This window comes from Bombina bombina, chromosome 4 (assembly GCF_027579735.1).
Source record: "Bombina bombina isolate aBomBom1 chromosome 4, aBomBom1.pri, whole genome shotgun sequence".
NCBI classification, from domain to species: Eukaryota; Metazoa; Chordata; class Amphibia; order Anura; family Bombinatoridae; genus Bombina; species Bombina bombina.
The window spans coordinates 717,757,132-717,774,492 of NC_069502.1; the positions used below are offsets into that span (position 1 = coordinate 717,757,132).

Genomic DNA, 17,361 nt, shown 5'->3' on the forward strand with positions numbered 1-17,361 from the left:
TGCTCTGTCTGAATCACAAAGTTTAATTTTGACTTGAGTGTCCCTTTAAAGGGTCATAATTCAGATAGAGCTTTCTAAATTTACTTCTATTATCAAATTGTCTTTGTTCTCTTGGTATCTTTTGACGAAAAGCAGGGACGTAAGCTGAGGAGCATGCACACGCCTGGAGCACTATATGGCAGCGGTTTTGCGAGAATGTTACCCATTTGCAAGAGCATTAGATGGCGGCACTATTTCCTGACATGTAGTGCTCCAGACACCTACCCATGTATCTATTCAACAAAGAATATCATGAGAACAAAGTACATCTGATAACAGAAGTAACGCTTTGTCTGAATCACAAAATCACTTTCTTGGGTTAAACGCTTAAAGTCAGAAATTTACCATCACTTTAAAAGGACACTAAACCTGAAATTGTTCTTTCATTATTCAGATAGAGAATACAATTTTAAACAACATTCCAATTTACTTATATTATCTAATTTGCTTCATTCTTTAGATATCCTTTGATGAAGAAATAGCAATGCACATGTGTGCAGCACCCAATCAGCAGCTACTAAACCTATCCAGCAAAGAATATCAGGAGACTAAAGCAAATTAGATAATAGAAGTAAATTAGAAAGTTGTTTAAAATTGCATGCTCTATCTGAATCATGAAAAAAAAGTGTGTTTTAAGTCCCTTTAAGTACTACTGCACATGCCCAGAAGTAATTAACTGGTTTATGCAGCCAATAACTGCTGCACCCTTTTTTCATATATTAAAAAATACTTCTAAAAGAATAGGAAGAGGGGACCAGCTTGTACAAGTAACTTTATTAAAAATACAAAAAAAAAAAATCATTCAAAAAACAAACTACTTTATTATAGTGCAATGTGAAATAAAAGTACACCTGAATTTCTGTCCCTTTAATAATATGCTTATGCCCCCGGGGACAAAAGGAGTGTATATACTTAGTGCAGTACATGAAAACAAATAAACCAATCTAAGTGACTGTACCCCTTTTGTACATAACTTTCTGAACAGCAGGTACAGAGCAAATGTTCAGTTCATTGTATAATACTACAATGAAGAGAGTACAAATGTATTTCATCAGTACAACTTACTATTTAATGTTGGAAAAACAACACTGATGACAAAAACAAGGGTGAAACAATCATGCTACATAAAAAAAAAAAGTTGGCGCCAAAACAGCTCTAGTCAAAATTACCACAAGTTGCAATCCCCTTGGATTCGGGCTCCAATTGTTAACCTTTAATTACAGCTAAAGACCCTAACCCTATGCACTATTTAACCCCTTAATGACCAATGACGTACAGAGTACGTCCTCTAAAAAAATACAGTTAACGACCAAGGACGTACCCTGTACGTCGTCGGTCTGGGAAAGCAGTGGAAGCGATCCTGATCGCTTCCCGGTTATTGCAGTGATGCCTCGATATAGAGGCATCCTGCAATAACACCCCTTGGCCATCTGATGCAAAGAGAGCCACTCTGTGGCCCTCTCTGCACCGGACATTGATGGCCGGTATCGTTGGTGGGTGGGAGGCTGGTGGGTGGGAGGCGGGTGGGTGGCCATTGATGGGCCCTATGACGTTGAGGGGAGTGGGATCGTGGGCAGGGGTAGCCAGGGGCGCACACTGACACGCGCGCGTGCACGGGAGGACAGGGGCGTGCACGGGAGGGCAAGGGCGGGCGTGTGCACGGGGAGGGAGTGGGTGGGAACCGATAAACTACGGCAAATTTGTTGTTTACAGTGGGAAAAAGGGGTGGAAGGCAAGCTTTTTTTTTCTATTATAAACGATCAGGCAGGGGGTGGGGGGTTGGTCTGTGGGGGGGAAGCTACACTACAGAAAAAAAAAAAAAAAAAAGAAAAAAAAAAAAATTATTTGCAAACTGGGTACTGGCAGACAGCTGCCAGTACCCAAGATGGCTCCCAATAAGGCAGAGGGGGAGGGTTAGAGAGTTGTTTGAGGGGTGGATCAGGGAGGTTGGGGGCTAAGGGGGGATCCTACACAGCAGCATATGTAAATATTCTTTAAAAAAAAAAAAAACATTCAAAGATACCTTTTTATTTTAGTACTGGCAGACTTTCTGCCAGTACTTAAGATGGCGGGGACAATTGTGGGGTGGGGAGGGAAGAGAGCTGTTTTGGAGGGATCAGGGGTGTGATGTGTTAGGTGGGAGGGTGATCTCTACACTAAAGCTAAAATTAACCCTGCAAACTCCCTACAAGCTACCTAATTAACCCCTTCACTGCTAGACATAATACACGTGTGATGTGCTGCGGCATTTAGCGGCCTACCAAAAAGCAATGCCAAAGCCATATAAATCTGCTATTTCTGAACACAGGGGATCCCATTCAGTGAAAAACCTAAAATTTGTGAAAAAGTGAACTTTTTTTTATTTGATCGCATTTGGCGGTGAAATGGTGGCATGAAATATACCAAAATGGGCCTAGATCAATACTTTGGGTTGTCTACTACATTACACTAAAGCTAAAATTAACCCTACAAGCTCCCTACAAGCTCCCTAATTAACCCCTTCACTTCTGGGCATAATACATGTGTGGTGCGCAGCGGCATTTAGCGGCCTTCTAATTACTAAAAAGAAACGCCAAAACCATATATGTCTGCTATTTCTGAACAAAGGGGATCCCAGAGAAGCATTTACAACCATTTGTGCCATAATTGCACAAGCTGTTTGTAAATAATTTCAGTGAGAAACCTAAAATTGTGAAACATTTAAAAAAAAAAAAAAAAAATTTGATCGCATTTGGTGGTGAAATGGTGGCATGAAATATACCAAAATGGGCCTAGATCAATACTTGGGGTTGTCTACTACACTAAAGCTAAAATTAACCCTAGAAGCTCCCTAATTAACCTTTTCACTGCTGGGCATAATACACGTGTGGTGCACAGTGGCATTTAGCGGCCTTCTAATTACCAAAAAGCACTGCCAAAGTCATATATGTCTGCTATTTCTGAACAAAGGGGATCCCAGAGAAGCATTTACAACCATTTATGCCATAATTGCACAAGTTGTTGGTAAATAATTTCAGTGAGAAACCTAAAGTTTGTGAAAAAATTTGTGAAAAAGTGAATGATTTTTTTAAATTTGATTGCATTTGGCAGTGAAAGGGTGGCATGAAATATACCAAAATGGGCCTAGATCAATACTTTGGGATGTCTTCTAAAAAATATTTACATGTCAAGGTATATTCAGGGATTCCTGACAAATATCAGTGTCCCAATGTAACTATCGCTAATTTTGAAAAAAAAAAAAATGATTTGGAAATAGCAAAGTGCTACTTGTACTTATTGCCCTATAACTTACAAAAAAAAGCAAAGAACATGTAAACATTGGGTATTTCTAAACTCAGGACAAAATTTAGAAACTATTTAGCATGGGCGTTTTTTGGTGGTTGTAGATGTGTAACAGATTATGGGGGTCAAAGTTAGAAAAAGTGAGTTTTTTTTCAATTTTTTTCATCATATTTTATAATTTTTTTATAGTAAATTATATTTAATGGTGAGAAAAACAGTATATAAAATGTGTGGGTACAGTAAATGAGTAAGAGGAAAATTACAGCTAAACACAAACACCGCAGAAATGTAAAAATAGCCCTGGTCCCAAACGGACAGAAAATGGAAAAGTGCTGTGGTCACTAAGGGGTTAAATGCTTTTTTTATCCTAACAACTTAAATCTTACTATATTCTGTTGTCAAGATTTTTAAAAAGAAAGCTCATTAGTATTTTTTCATTTGAAAACATTTTAAAGGGGCATGAAACTCTATTTTTTATTTTATAATTTCGATAGAACATAACATTTTAAAAAAGTTCCCATTTTACTTCTTTTATTACTTTGTTCTTTTTGTATCCTTAGTCAAAAAGCATGTTGGTAGGCTAAGGAATGTGTACATGTTTGAAGCACTATATGGCAGCCATTTTGCAAGAATACTTTTAACATTGTTATACTTTTGCAGTAGAACTAGATGGCAACAGTGTCAGCTGCCATGTAGCACTCCGGATACTTGCACTCCACCTACCTTTATATGCTCTTCAACAAAGAATACCATGGGAACAAAACACATTTGATAACAGAAGTAAATCGGCTCATTTTTGGTTCGGCACCTGGGTAGTGCTTGCTGATTGGTGGTTACATCTATACATCAATCAAAAAGTGCTACCCAGGTGCTGAACCAAAAATGGTCCGGCTCCTATGCTTACATTCCTTCTTTTTCAAACAAAGATACAAAGAGAACGAAGAAAAATTGACAATAGGAGTAAATTAGAAAATTGCATGCTCTTTCTGAATCATGAAAGTTTAATTTTGACTAGACTATCCCTTTAAATCAGTAAACTTTGCTTTTTAGTTGATTTTGTAAATCCTCATTAATTACCTGATATATATGCATTCCGCGTAGGGTCACTCCAAGGACAATAGATGGACGGTCTTCTTTCTTATCCTGAAGGAATAAATGCATAAATAAATGCTTATACAAATCATATAAAATGTTTCAGTTTACAAGCAATGAAATACACGTGTGTCTGGTGCCCAACATATCTGCTTAGTTCATTCATGCATAATACATACAGGCATTTTCCAGTGTTTCCATCCTTGAGGAACTCATAACATATTAATGCCAGAAAACCATTCTAACGTTGACATTATGTTAAGATCTTTTGTGTGTAGGACAATGCCAAATATGTCTCCTACTTTCATTATCTGTTTAGTATTACTTTAGGTTGTGACTAGATGCTGAAAACAAAGAAAGCTTTCATGCTTGACAAATTAGTCTGGACTCCAGAGGTTTTAAGAAAGCTGACCACTCATCTAATACATGCTATTTGGATGCTATGCTAGGAAATGGTCATATAACAAATATCAGAATTTGATGAGTGTAATTAGTTATTTTATGTATGAAATGTCACTTTTTCTCTTAATATCTTCAAAAGGGAAAATGGAAAACATCTTAAAAGGTATATACTGCACTAATAAAGAAGTAAAAAATATACATATAAAAATTTTTTTTTTACAAGTTAAACTTCAACAAAAGGCCAAATTGATCATGTGATTCAAAAAAGGTGCCGATTAGCTCCTGGGGGAATTGCCTGCCTAGCTAGGCACATTCCCCAGTCGGATTCAGCAGCGTTTACTTCAGGAGGGGAGCAGAAAGCCAGAATAGTTAGGACGGCACGGCACGCCCTAAGGGCATTAAAGGGACATTAAACACTAAATACATGCTAGATAGAATGATGCATTCAAAGAAAAGATTAGTCCATGACTAAAATGTAGATGTATTTTTTAAAGTTTCATTAGTTGTTTAAATAGTGACAAAATAAGTGTAAAGTTTTAGTGTCTATAAAACACTGGAAGCTGCCATGTTGTAACTTGTGTTACCTTCTCTGCTGTGGCCAATTAGGGTCAGTTATAAATAGGTCACTAGAGTGTGCAGCCAATGGTTGTGCTGGATTTAACAGTGTTCTGCACTTCCATTTCTAACAGGAACTGAAAAGCTCACAATTTTAGAATGGAATTACAGGCAAAGAGGACAAAATAAATAATGAAAGTATATTGCAGAGTTGTTTTATTATATACAATTTATCATTTTATATTACCATCTCAAAGTGTTTAATGTCCCTTTAAAGGGACATTCGAGCCAAAATTGGAATCCATGTGGATGCTTGTGAAAAAAAAAACATTTTTGTAATATATATGTACTAACAAAAAGCTTCTAATAAAAGCTATAGCTGTTTAAAAAGTGTATTTAAGTTTGCACCGTGCACAAGCATTTTAAACACAGCACTTTCTCAGCGAGCCTAAGGTACTTGTACCATCTGGTAATGACTCAATTTGTTAATTGCTGACATGATACAAGCCCCACTGGTGCTCTGAGCAGCTGTAGTATTTAAAATGCTTATGGCACTGAGAATATCTAGCTATACTTCACATGCACGTGCAGAGAAAAATATTAACACAAAAACAGTGATAACTTTAACTAGAAGCATTTTTGCCAATACATGTATATTGCAAATACATGTATGTTTCTATTCAAATATATAATTCATCCATGTGCATTTAAATTTTGACTTTATGGGATTAAACAAATTACATTTAAATTAAAAGTATCAGGAAACGCAAGTATGTACACAATTCATAATTACTGGCTGATTAGGACAACCTCCATAAAGCTAATCATCCAAAGTGGCCCTAAAAAGTTGATTTGAAAATACAAAATGTAATAACTTCTGAAATTTTTTCATATTACAACGAAAAAGGAAATATTACTAAGTCCTGCTAAAATTTAACGAGGAAAACTTGCATTCAATGTATTTTAAAAGAGCATAATTGACATTCTAATATTATTATTATCGGTTATTTGTAGAGCGCCAACAGATTCCGCAGCGCTATAAACAAAGGGGGAGTGCAACAAAACAATTATAGGGTAGAGGGCCCTGCCAAGAGTTGCACTGTTGTAGTTAGCTCTTAAGAAGGTGATCTACAAACAGCTGGACTTTTAGGCTTACATGCTAAGAGGGTTCAGGGGATTGCAGTGGAGGAGAGGAACTGGTATTAGGAAAGGTTAGCGTAGGTTGTATGCGTCCCTGAACAGTAGAGTCTTTAGGGAGCACTTGAAGCTTTTAAAACTAGAAAAGAGTCTTGTGGAGCGAGGCAGAGAGTTCCACAAGATGGGAGCCAGTCTGGAGAAGTCCTGTAAACGGGAGTGTGATGAGGTGACAAGAGAGGAGGAGAGTAGGAGGTCATGAGCAGAGCGAAGGGGACGGGAGGGAGAGTATCTGGAGACAAGGTCTGAGATGTAGGGGGGAGCAGTGCAGTTGAGGGCTTTGTATGTAAGAGTGAGAGTTTTGTGTTTGATCCTAGAGGAAGCCAGTGAAGGGATTGGCAGAGAGGCGCAGCAGATGAAGAGCGACGTGTAAGGAAGATGAGTCTGGCAGAGGCATTCATTATGGATTGTAAAGGAGCTAGGCGGCAGGCTGGGAGACCAGAGAGGACAGAGTTGCAGTAATCAAGGCGGGAAAGAATGAGAGAGTGGATTAAAATCTTAGTTGTGTCTTGTGTAAGGAAGTGTCTAATTTTAGAGATGTTTTTAAGGTGGAAGCGGCAGGCTGTAGCCAAGGACTGAATGTGAGGAGTGAAGGAAAGATCTGAGTCAAATGTGACCCCGAGACATCGGGCATGCGGGGTAGGGGTAATGATGGAGTTGTCGACAGTTATAGAGATATTGGGGGTGGAGATTTTGGAAGAAGGGGGGAAAATGAGGAGCTCGGTTTTGGAGAGATTTAGCTTGAGGTAGTGAGAGGACATCCAGGAAGAAATGTGAGAAAGACAGTTAGTGACACGGGTTAGCAAGGAGGGAGATAGTTCTGGTGCAGAGAAGTAGATTTGGGTGTCATCGGCGTACAAATGATATTGGAAACTGTGGGACGTAATTAGGGAACCTGGTGATGACGTATAGATTGAGAAGAGAAGGGGACCGAGGACAGAGCCTTGCGGTACTCCGACAGAAAGTGGTGACGGGGCAGAGGAGGCCCCAGAGAGGGCAACACTGAAGGTACGGTTTGACAGGTAGGAAGAGAGCCATGAAAGGGCTATGTCACAGATGCCGAAGGATTGGAGGGTTTGGAGCAAAAGAGGGTGGTCAACAGTGTCAAAGGCTGCGGACAGATCAAGGAGGATAAGCAGAGAGAAGTGGCCTTTTGATTTAGCTGTAAGTAGGTTGTTGGTGACCTTAACAATAGCTGTCTCTGTGGAGTGATAGGGACGAAATCCAGATTGCAGCGGGTCAAGAAGGGAGTTTAACGTAAGGAAATGGGATAGGCGTGCATATACTAGTTTTTCGAGAAGCTTTGAAGCAAGAGGGAGAGGGAAATAGGGCGGTAGTTGGATGGGGAGGTAGGATCAAGGGAAGGTTTTTTGAGGATAGGTGTGACCAGTGCATGTTTCATCGATGAGGGAAATGTACCAGTGCTGAGGGAGAGGTTGAAAATGTGTGCTAGTATAGGGGTAAGGGTAGCAGAGAGAGAGGGGAGCAGCTGTGAGGGGATAGGGTCAAGGGGACAGGTAGTGAGGTGAGAGCATATTATTAGTGCCGAAACTTCTTCCTCAGTAACAGGGGAGAATGAACTAAGTTTCGGGTTATGAGGGTTGTGGTTGAGTGAGAGTATTTGAGGGGGGGAGAGAATGGAATTGTGTTGAGAGCTGATTTCATGTCTGATGGAGTCAATTTTGTTAATGAAGTGACTGGCAAAGTCTTGAGCTGATAGAGAAGTTGTATTAGGAAGTGGGGGAGGGCGGAGGAGAGTATTGAAAGTGGAGAACAGACGTTTTGGGTTTGAAGAAAGATTAGAGATAAGAGTAGAGAAGTAGTGTTGCTTGTGGAGATAATAGTATATTTGTCTATTAAATACATATATAGTGGACAGTACAAACAATAAAAAGACTAATGCAACAACCATATTAAGCTTAACTTTCTATAAAATGCAGTTAAAGTGAATGTAAACTTTCATGAATTAGTGCCCGGTTTTTAAAAATACTATTAAAAACAGGGGCACTTTCATTCATGAAAGTTTTCATTGCAGCGTATTTTTACAAATACTTACCTTTTACTTCAGCAAAGCTGGATTGGCGGTCCCCCGCACGCAGCTCCTCTGTTCTTATGTCACCAATGACGAAACTGACTTCCTCCAATCATGGTTCCCCCCAGAGCGTGAGGCCACGTTGTTATTGGAGGAAGCTGGTTTCATCATTGCTGTGTAATAGTGGGCGGGGGACTGCCAATATGGCTTTGCTGAAGAGAAACTTAAGTATTTGTAAAAATACGCTGCAATGTAAACTTTCTTGAATGAAAGTGTCCCTGTTTTTAATAGTATTTTTAAAAATCCGGGCACTTATTTATGAAAGTTTACATTCACTTTAAGTTTATGGAATATTTTTATCAATAATTATTTTAAAACGCAGTGTCTTTTTATCTAATTTCATGTATAGTTTATGTCAATCTAGAATAATGAAGACAAAGTCAAAATGTAACCTCTTCAGGACGAACACATCTGTCCTGAATGTGAACGCTAACAAAGGGCCAAATCGGAAGTCACAGGAGCACCACTGCAATCATGTGACCTAAAAAATGTTCTAGGCATGTCCCCCAGTCAGATCCAGCAGCGTTTACTTGAGGAGCTAAGCAGAACGGCAGAAAAGTTAAGATGTTCCATGCCGTTCTAAGGGCGTTTAAGCCCAGCATTGTTAGGACGGCATGGAACGTCCTAAGGGAGTTAAAGAGTATTTCTGCCCAACACTCGCAAAACAGTTCAAAACATATTATTCAGTAACCTAAGTATTTTTCAATATTCTGTAAAATGCCACAGCGGTATATAAAGCAGCCTGTTTCATTGTTGTAAAAAAAAAAAAATCACAGTGGGTAATACTTAATAGAAATGATTGCAATATGTAGTATTTATCATTTTACCTTTTATTTATCATTTGTGAAAGGTCCATTACCTCCTCTCACAGCCCCACAAGTGGGCTGTGGTCTCTACAGGAAGGCATACATAGCTTGATGACATAAATCTTCTAGATACACTTAAGCTGACTGTTCAGTGAATGCTAGAGAAACACAAAGTCAGTTTCTTCCCCATGTATGTAGTTTTAAAACTATCAATCCTACACTACTCTGTGCTTAACCCTTGCAAAGGTATAAAACACTCATTAGAAGTGCCGCTTTCGACCACTGCTGCTCAGGAGTGGAACCTGCGGCTGATCTAATTAGCAGTGCTAGTTGCACAAATCATATGTGCAACTAGTACTGCTGATTACGTTAAACACACAGTAGTATAGGATCATAATTATTTGTTGTAATGCATTAGAGCAGGTCATTTGTTGACTATTATGGCTTTTTAAGTTGTCAGCATGTCACCTCCCTTATGCCACTATAGGCATTGGCTACACTGAGAGTTCTAAGTGCTCATTTTGCTTTTTTTTGTTTACTTAGATTTAACAGACTCTATATATATATATATATATATATATATATATATATATATAAATATTTTTTTAACTAAATACCCCTTTAATCACTGCATAAAGCAGGGCACAAACTCCTCTACTCGTGACCCTAATTGGCACTATTAAGAGAGATAAGATTAACAAGTTCATCAGGTTTTTAAAGTAGCTTTGGAAATCATTAATAAAGTGACAATTTTAAATGCTTTTATAAACATGTACTTTGTCTGATAGTCTTTTGCAATGCAGTACATAATTGCTGTGTACTACGTATATAAACATTTCTTTAATGTCCCTTTAAATGACAACAATGTAATTTAGGTTAAATATAAACTAAATATGTCCCAAGACAGATGGAAAGTTTATATATTCTTTGTGCCTGTTTTCTATCCCCTACACAAGATAAAATTTCCCATAACACCTTAAACTGTAAGACACATATTTACTTTCAAGAAGTATGTTGTTTACGAGAGAAATATGAATTCCTCACTTTAAATGAATTCAGGATATGTGCAAATAGGCACTGCTCCAGTTGGCTGAATGGACGTTTCTTTGAACAAATATTTATTTAGAGCTCAGGTAAACATACAAAGAGAAGGGTAATGTTCTCCTGTAAATAACATATAGTTGTGCAGCAAAGGATAGTACTTATTATTTATATTTTTTAATAAATAAGTAAAAATAAGAGTGACAGAGCCACAACCATGATTTGTATTTTGCTCTAAGGGACAGTAAACACATTTAGATTTTAATATAAAATGTTTTAATATAAAATGTTTAGCTCTGAAAATTATAGCATTTATAATGCTCAGACCTGGAAATAAATGCTGCTGACTTCTCAAAGCTAACCCTGCTACATATCTTTCCCTAATCAACTTTAACAGATAACAACTGCAATGGAAAAACTCTACACTAACATAATGGTTGTAGCTCGCCTTGGTTAAGCCTGGATTGGCTACTCCAATGGTTAAAATGACATGCTCTATCTGAATCAGGAAAGACTAGTTTGGGGTTTCATGTCCCTTTAACAAGTATTTAGTATTCGTATGAATACAGAGCAGTGCAGCCAACGAATATTCGTTAAGAAAAATTTGTACAAACCAAATTTTTCATGGCTGCACATCTCTACTAGCTGATTATCAGGTTATTATCAGGTATTTGTAGAGCGCCAACAGATTCTGCAGCGCTGTAAACATAGTCGGTGTACAGGATAGCTTTTGTAGGGGTCAAGTGGGTAGAGGGCCCTGCCGAGAGTTTCACTGTTGTAGTCGGCTCTTATGAAGCGATCTGTAAACAGCTGGGCCCATAGGCTTACAATCTAAGGGGTTCAAGGGGAAAGCATTGGCGTTAGGAAAGGTTAGTGTTGGTTGTATGCATCCCTGAATAGTAGAGTTTTTAGGGAGCGATTGAAGCTGTTAAAACTAGGGGAGAGCGAGGCAGGGAATTCCACAAGATGGGGGCCAGTCTGGAGAAGTCCTGTAAATGTGAATGTGAGGAAGTAACAAGAGAGGAGGAGAGGAGGAGATCCTGAGCTGATCGAAGGGGACGGGAGGGAGAGTATCTAGAGACAAGTTCTGAGATGTAGGGGAGAGCAGTGCAGTTGAGAGCTTTATATGTCAGGGTGAGGATTTTATGTTTAATCCTAGAGGCAAGAGGAAGCCAGTGAAGGGATTGGCAGAGAGGTGCAGCAGATGAAGAGCGACGAGTAAGGAAGATGAGCCTGGCAGAGGCATTCATAATGGATTGTAAAGGAGCTATGCGGCAGCTAGGTAGACCAGAGAGGACGAAATTGCAGTAGTCGAGGCGGGAAAGGATGAGAGAGTGGATTAAAATCTTGGTTGTATCTTGTGTAAGGAAATGTCTAATTTTAGCAATGTTTTTAAGGTGGAAGCGGCAGGCTTTAGCCAAGGACTCGATGTGAGGAGTGAAGGAAAGATCTGAGTCAAGTGTGACCCCAAGACATCGGGCGAGCGGGGTAGGGGTAATGATGGAATTATCAACAGTTATAGAAATTTTGGGGGTGGAGACATTGGAAGAAGGGGGAAAAATAAGGAGTTCAGTTTTGGAGAGATTTAGCTTAAGGTAGTGAGAGGACATCCAAGATGAGATGTGAGAAAGACAGTTAGTGACACGGGTTAGTAAGGAAGGAGGTAGGTCTGGTGCAGAGAGGTAGATTTGGGTGTCATCGGCATACAAATGATATGTTATTCTTTAGCAAAACAACAGAAACTATGTGATGCACCTACAATTTCAGCAATCTTGTACTGCAACATGTTTTTTGCCTTCAACAGGCCAACAATTTGACTGACTTTCTTTAAAGACAAGTCACTTTGTGTAAAAACAAATATATATATATATTTTTTACGAAATATTTGAACAACCTGGGTGCAGCTTCTTTTAGCCCAGTAATGCTTTTCACAGAGTAGAACTTTCATGTAGTATATTACCCAGGTGGTATTGAGCCAGCTGTTCGTTCCTGTGAGTGCACTTCTCTCTGTATGTATATATATATATATATATATATATATATATGTACACACAGTATACTGTATATATATATATATATATATAATATACATATATATATATATAATATACACATAAATATATATATATACACACATATATATATATATATATATATACACACACACATACACATATATATATATATATATATATATATATATATATACATACACACACACACACAGTCATATTGCAATAGTAAAATATTAAAAAAAACTGTACAATACTCACTAGAACATAGTAACTATATGATGAGTTCAGAAACATCACCATAAAGTAGTCGGAACGCTAACCGCCAAAGCTAATTTGTTTGTTGATAATGAATCAATACAACAGGTAAGATGTTTGTTATTTGATCCCAAAGCCCTGAAACAATGGCAACTAGAGCCAAAAGAACTCATCATTATATAGGTATTGTTTTTCGGACCCTGCAGGCTATTTTTTGCTTCTTCTCTTCCACACAGAAGTGAAGAGGCCACGGGTAAAACACATTAATAATAAAGCATATTAGCCACAGTTAGTCTACCTGTTCTGCCTGGCTTTGGCAGCAGGCTCTATTTTGCAGTAGATTTCGTTGGTTTCTATGTCCCTTATGAGCGGGCCCTTTCATTTAAACACAATGACAACATTGTATATTTTTCTCTGTACACGGTTGTGAGCTTTAGGGCATCATATACAGTCATTTTAGATTGAAATTAGAAGCAGCCACATAACTACCACCTCAATTGTACGCTACATAATAACTAATATGTGAATCGTAAATGCACAGTTTTTGTGTATCCTCACAAGCATTCACCCTTTTATTTATAAAACGTAGATATTCAACTATTGTTAGACATATTGCCTAGTGAGGGCAATAAAGAAAAACACAGACATATAGATTTTGATTAACGTTAAGAACCTGAAGGCCCATTAAGTCTGCATACAAATATTTCTGAAGTATAAGCTTAAAGGGACAGTTTACTCAAAAAATGTCTCTCCTTTAATTTGTTCCCAATTATCCACTTTACCTGCTGGAGTGTATTAAATTGTTCATTTCCATTGCCCTTATATTGACATTTGAAATAGTTGATTACACCTGTGGTATCCCCACCTATCCTGAAAGTGTTTGGCCTTGAGGCCAAGCTGTGTAATCACAGCCAGTAGAAGAAATTACACTCCCAGTGAGTTATAGAAGAGATAAGGTAATAAAATGTTAATTTTCCATTGTTCTCTCTATGTACTGGTGATTGGTTTACGGACAGATATAAAATAATGAAGCATGTATATGTACACAATGTTATAAAGTAATGAGATCTGATTATACATACAAGCTCAACCCATTTTATAAGGTTGTGGCTTCAAAATACAAAATCTCATACATTTTATACTCTGCAGCGGGGGAAAAAGTAATTGAAAATACACATTAAGGGGAAAACAATTTTATAGTGTACTGTCCCTTTAATTAACTTTTATACATATCCCAAGCATTCTAAAATTCTTTTAGATGAAAGAATTTTTTTTAGCGCAATATCTATACCACTAACGTGTTTATCAGCATGGAAATGTTTTACATTATGTTTAAATGATACACATTCCAATCTGCTCTCCAGAGACATTAGTGTTGTATTTCTTTTTTAACTATTGACTAAATAACAAAGAAACATGCTGAATAAACCACATCTAGGTTACTCACCTTTTGAACTTAAGTGTAATCTGACATGTCATCTCAAGTGACTAATGTCAGTGGTCTGCTGCTCATCCCAACTAGTGCACAACCATTTTAGATAATGGACATGTCACAGGCTTTATTCTAAATGCTCTGATATCTATATCTGAGGTGACCTGAGACGTATCTATCACAGATCTTTACTGTAAGAAAGTTACTTTGGCTGGAGGCATATTGGACATTAAAACATTTGAAGTTACTTTCAACTGGGCTAGCACACATATAAGATGAATATGAGTAAACATTGTCACCAAGATATGTCTGTTACGCAGTATAGAATTCCAGCTGAAGAAAGGTTTTCTCAATGTAATTTGATTTTCAAACAATATAATTAATGAGTCATCTTAAAGGGATATGAAAGCCAATTTTTTTTCTTTCATGTTTTAACCAACTTACTAATTTACTCCTATTATCAAATTTTCTTTGTTCTCTTGGTATCTTTATTTCAAAGGCAAGAATGTAGCCACCAATCAGTAAGCGCTACCCAGGGTGCCGAACTAAAAATGGGCAGGCTCCTAAGCTTACATTCCTTCGTTTTCAAATAAAGATACCAAGAGAACAAAGAAAAAAAAATCATAATAGGAGTAAGCTAGAAAGTTGCTTAAAATTGCATGCTCTATCTGAATCATGAAAGTAAATATTTGGGTTTCATATCCCTTTAAGACATGACTGACATATATACGTATAGTGACAATATGATAACAATCAGTTCCAAATTTAGGAAACTTTAATTTTGTCTCTAACTTTTCTTTTAATGTCGGAATAATACAAACTGAAAATATTTTTTATGATGTGAACATTTTGTAACCGAAATGGTAACAAACATAATATATATATTTTTTTTTTGTACAGCTATCACGGAACACAGGATGTTTTAATCTTTAAACACAATAACCAAAAGGGAATAGCCATTCACACACCTTGCACACAAATTTATCTTCAATAGTCAGTTTCTTCTATTATAGAAAAAAATAAAAATCTATTTTTTGCATGCAACAAACCATTTAAAAGGAGAGGGAAGTAATGCATCAATTGTAAAGCTTTATTTAAAGGGACAGTCAACACCAGAATTTTTGTTGTTTAAAATGAAAAATAATCCCTTTATTATCCATTCCCCAGTTTTGCATAACCAACACAGATATAATAATACACGTTTTACCTCTGTGATTACCTTGTATCTAAGCTTCTGCAAACTGCCCCCTTATTTCAGTTCTTTTGACAGACTTGCATTTTAGCCAATCAGTGCCCACTCCTAGGTCACTTCACGTGCATGAGCTCAATGTTATCTATATGAACACATGAACTAATGCCCTCTAGTGGTCAAAATGCATTCAGATTAGAGGCAGTCTTCAAGGTCTAATAAATTAGCATATGCACCTCCTAGGTTTAGCTTTCAACTAAGAATACCAAGAGAACAAAGCAAAATTGTTGATAAACGTAAATTGGGAAGTTGTTTAAAATTACATGCCCTATTTAAATCATGAAAGTTTTTTTGGACTTGACAGTCCTTTAATTTGCAAAAAAAAAAAATGTTTTTCTTCATACTGCTACTAATAATGTAATACTTATATGTGTGTTAATTATATTGATTTTTTCTCCCCAAGAGGATTAAAACCACTTTGGCAAACAGGCCTTGGACTGATATGGACCTAAAAGCTGCCATTTATATTATTTTTGGGGCATTTTATAATACAACAAATATTTTTATAAATAAACTTTATTTTTTATTTTTATAGCAACTTTTTTTTTATACGATAAAACTTAAGGAAATTTAGTATAATTAATGACTAGTAGCCTTAAAGGGACATTGTACACTTGACAATTATTTGCATAAATGTTTTGTAGATGATCCATTTATGTAGCTCATCTGGAAGTGTTTTTGTAAAAATGTTTTGTTTTGCTTATTTTTAAATAACACTCACTGTGCTGATTTTCATACTTTTAATTAAGCCTCAATGTTTTAGATGTATACTGATGTAAACAGATATCAGATTGCTTCTGTTTGTATAATGGGTCTTTTCATATGCCGGTAAGGGGGGGGATACGAAAAATCCAGTATAAAACCTTTTAAAAACGTAGAAGCTCCCAATTTAGCACTGTTGATGAGGTTAGGCTGGAACACCCATTCAAATGGGCTGAGAAAGCAGGAAGAGCAGACCCCCCTGCATATGAAAAGGCCCATAAGACAAACAGGAGAAAGCAGACATCAGTTTACATCTAAAATTTTGGGACTTGGTTTGGAGTCTGAAAATCAGCACAATGTTAATTCAAAATAAGCAAAACTATACATTGTTACAAAAACACTCCCATATGGGCTATATAAATGGATCATCTACAAAACATTTATACAAAGAACAATTTAGTACAATGTCTCTTTACTAAGGCTGCTAGACTTGGGACAGAGGAATTGGCTTATACTTAATTTAATGACATTATATCATACAAATAGGTAATTATTTTTTAAAGCACTACATTCTGAAAAGTAACATTAATTTCCCTTTAACCGATTAGTAGTAGCTGATAATTTACAAATTTATGATAGTTAATGTATTGACCACATAAGGTTGAAAGTTTGAATTGGTCCTGCAAAGTTTTAAACTTTTCATAGTTCTGAGCAGGAACCATTTGAGTCATCTCACCAGTTTTGTTACAAATAAAACATTATGGGTGTTTTTTGTTAAAAAAAACCCCAGCAAAGTTACAAAGCCCTGAGGAAGCCCTGTCTAACCAGATGACGAGGGGGTGAAATGCGCATCGGCATTGGCTGACCGGATCATGCAATTCTTAGAATATTCGTGAGTGATTCAGTGATAACATGGATGTCTCATGAGCTGTTTGTGCAGCGTGTTATTCATACCTGCATTGACTGCCTTATATGTGTATGTTACTGCTGCTCACTAATTACAGCTTTGTCCCACTAATTTGAGCTCACAACATGTTTGAACTTTTATACACTACGTGGAGTGTCATGCTTTCCTTCTCTAACGCAGTTCCTTTATTACTACTGACTATGCTAAGAAACGCTTTCCCAGCTCTGCAAGACATGGACACTGTTTGCATTCTAATTTACTAGGGCCTAGATTTAGAGTTCGGCGGTAGCCGTCAAAA

At 37.1% G+C, this 17,361-nt stretch overlaps 1 protein-coding gene across 1 annotated transcript in view; it reads right to left on the reverse strand.

The window, feature by feature from the left end:
* FRMD1 (FERM domain containing 1) overlaps positions 1-17,361 on the reverse strand; it is a 108,294-nt gene that overhangs the window by 16,421 nt on the left and 74,512 nt on the right. Inside the window, exon 8 of the mRNA XM_053710919.1 lies at positions 4,399-4,464. Coding sequence (XP_053566894.1) covers positions 4,399-4,464 — 66 coding nt within the window. The remainder of the gene's footprint in view (positions 1-4,398; positions 4,465-17,361) is intronic.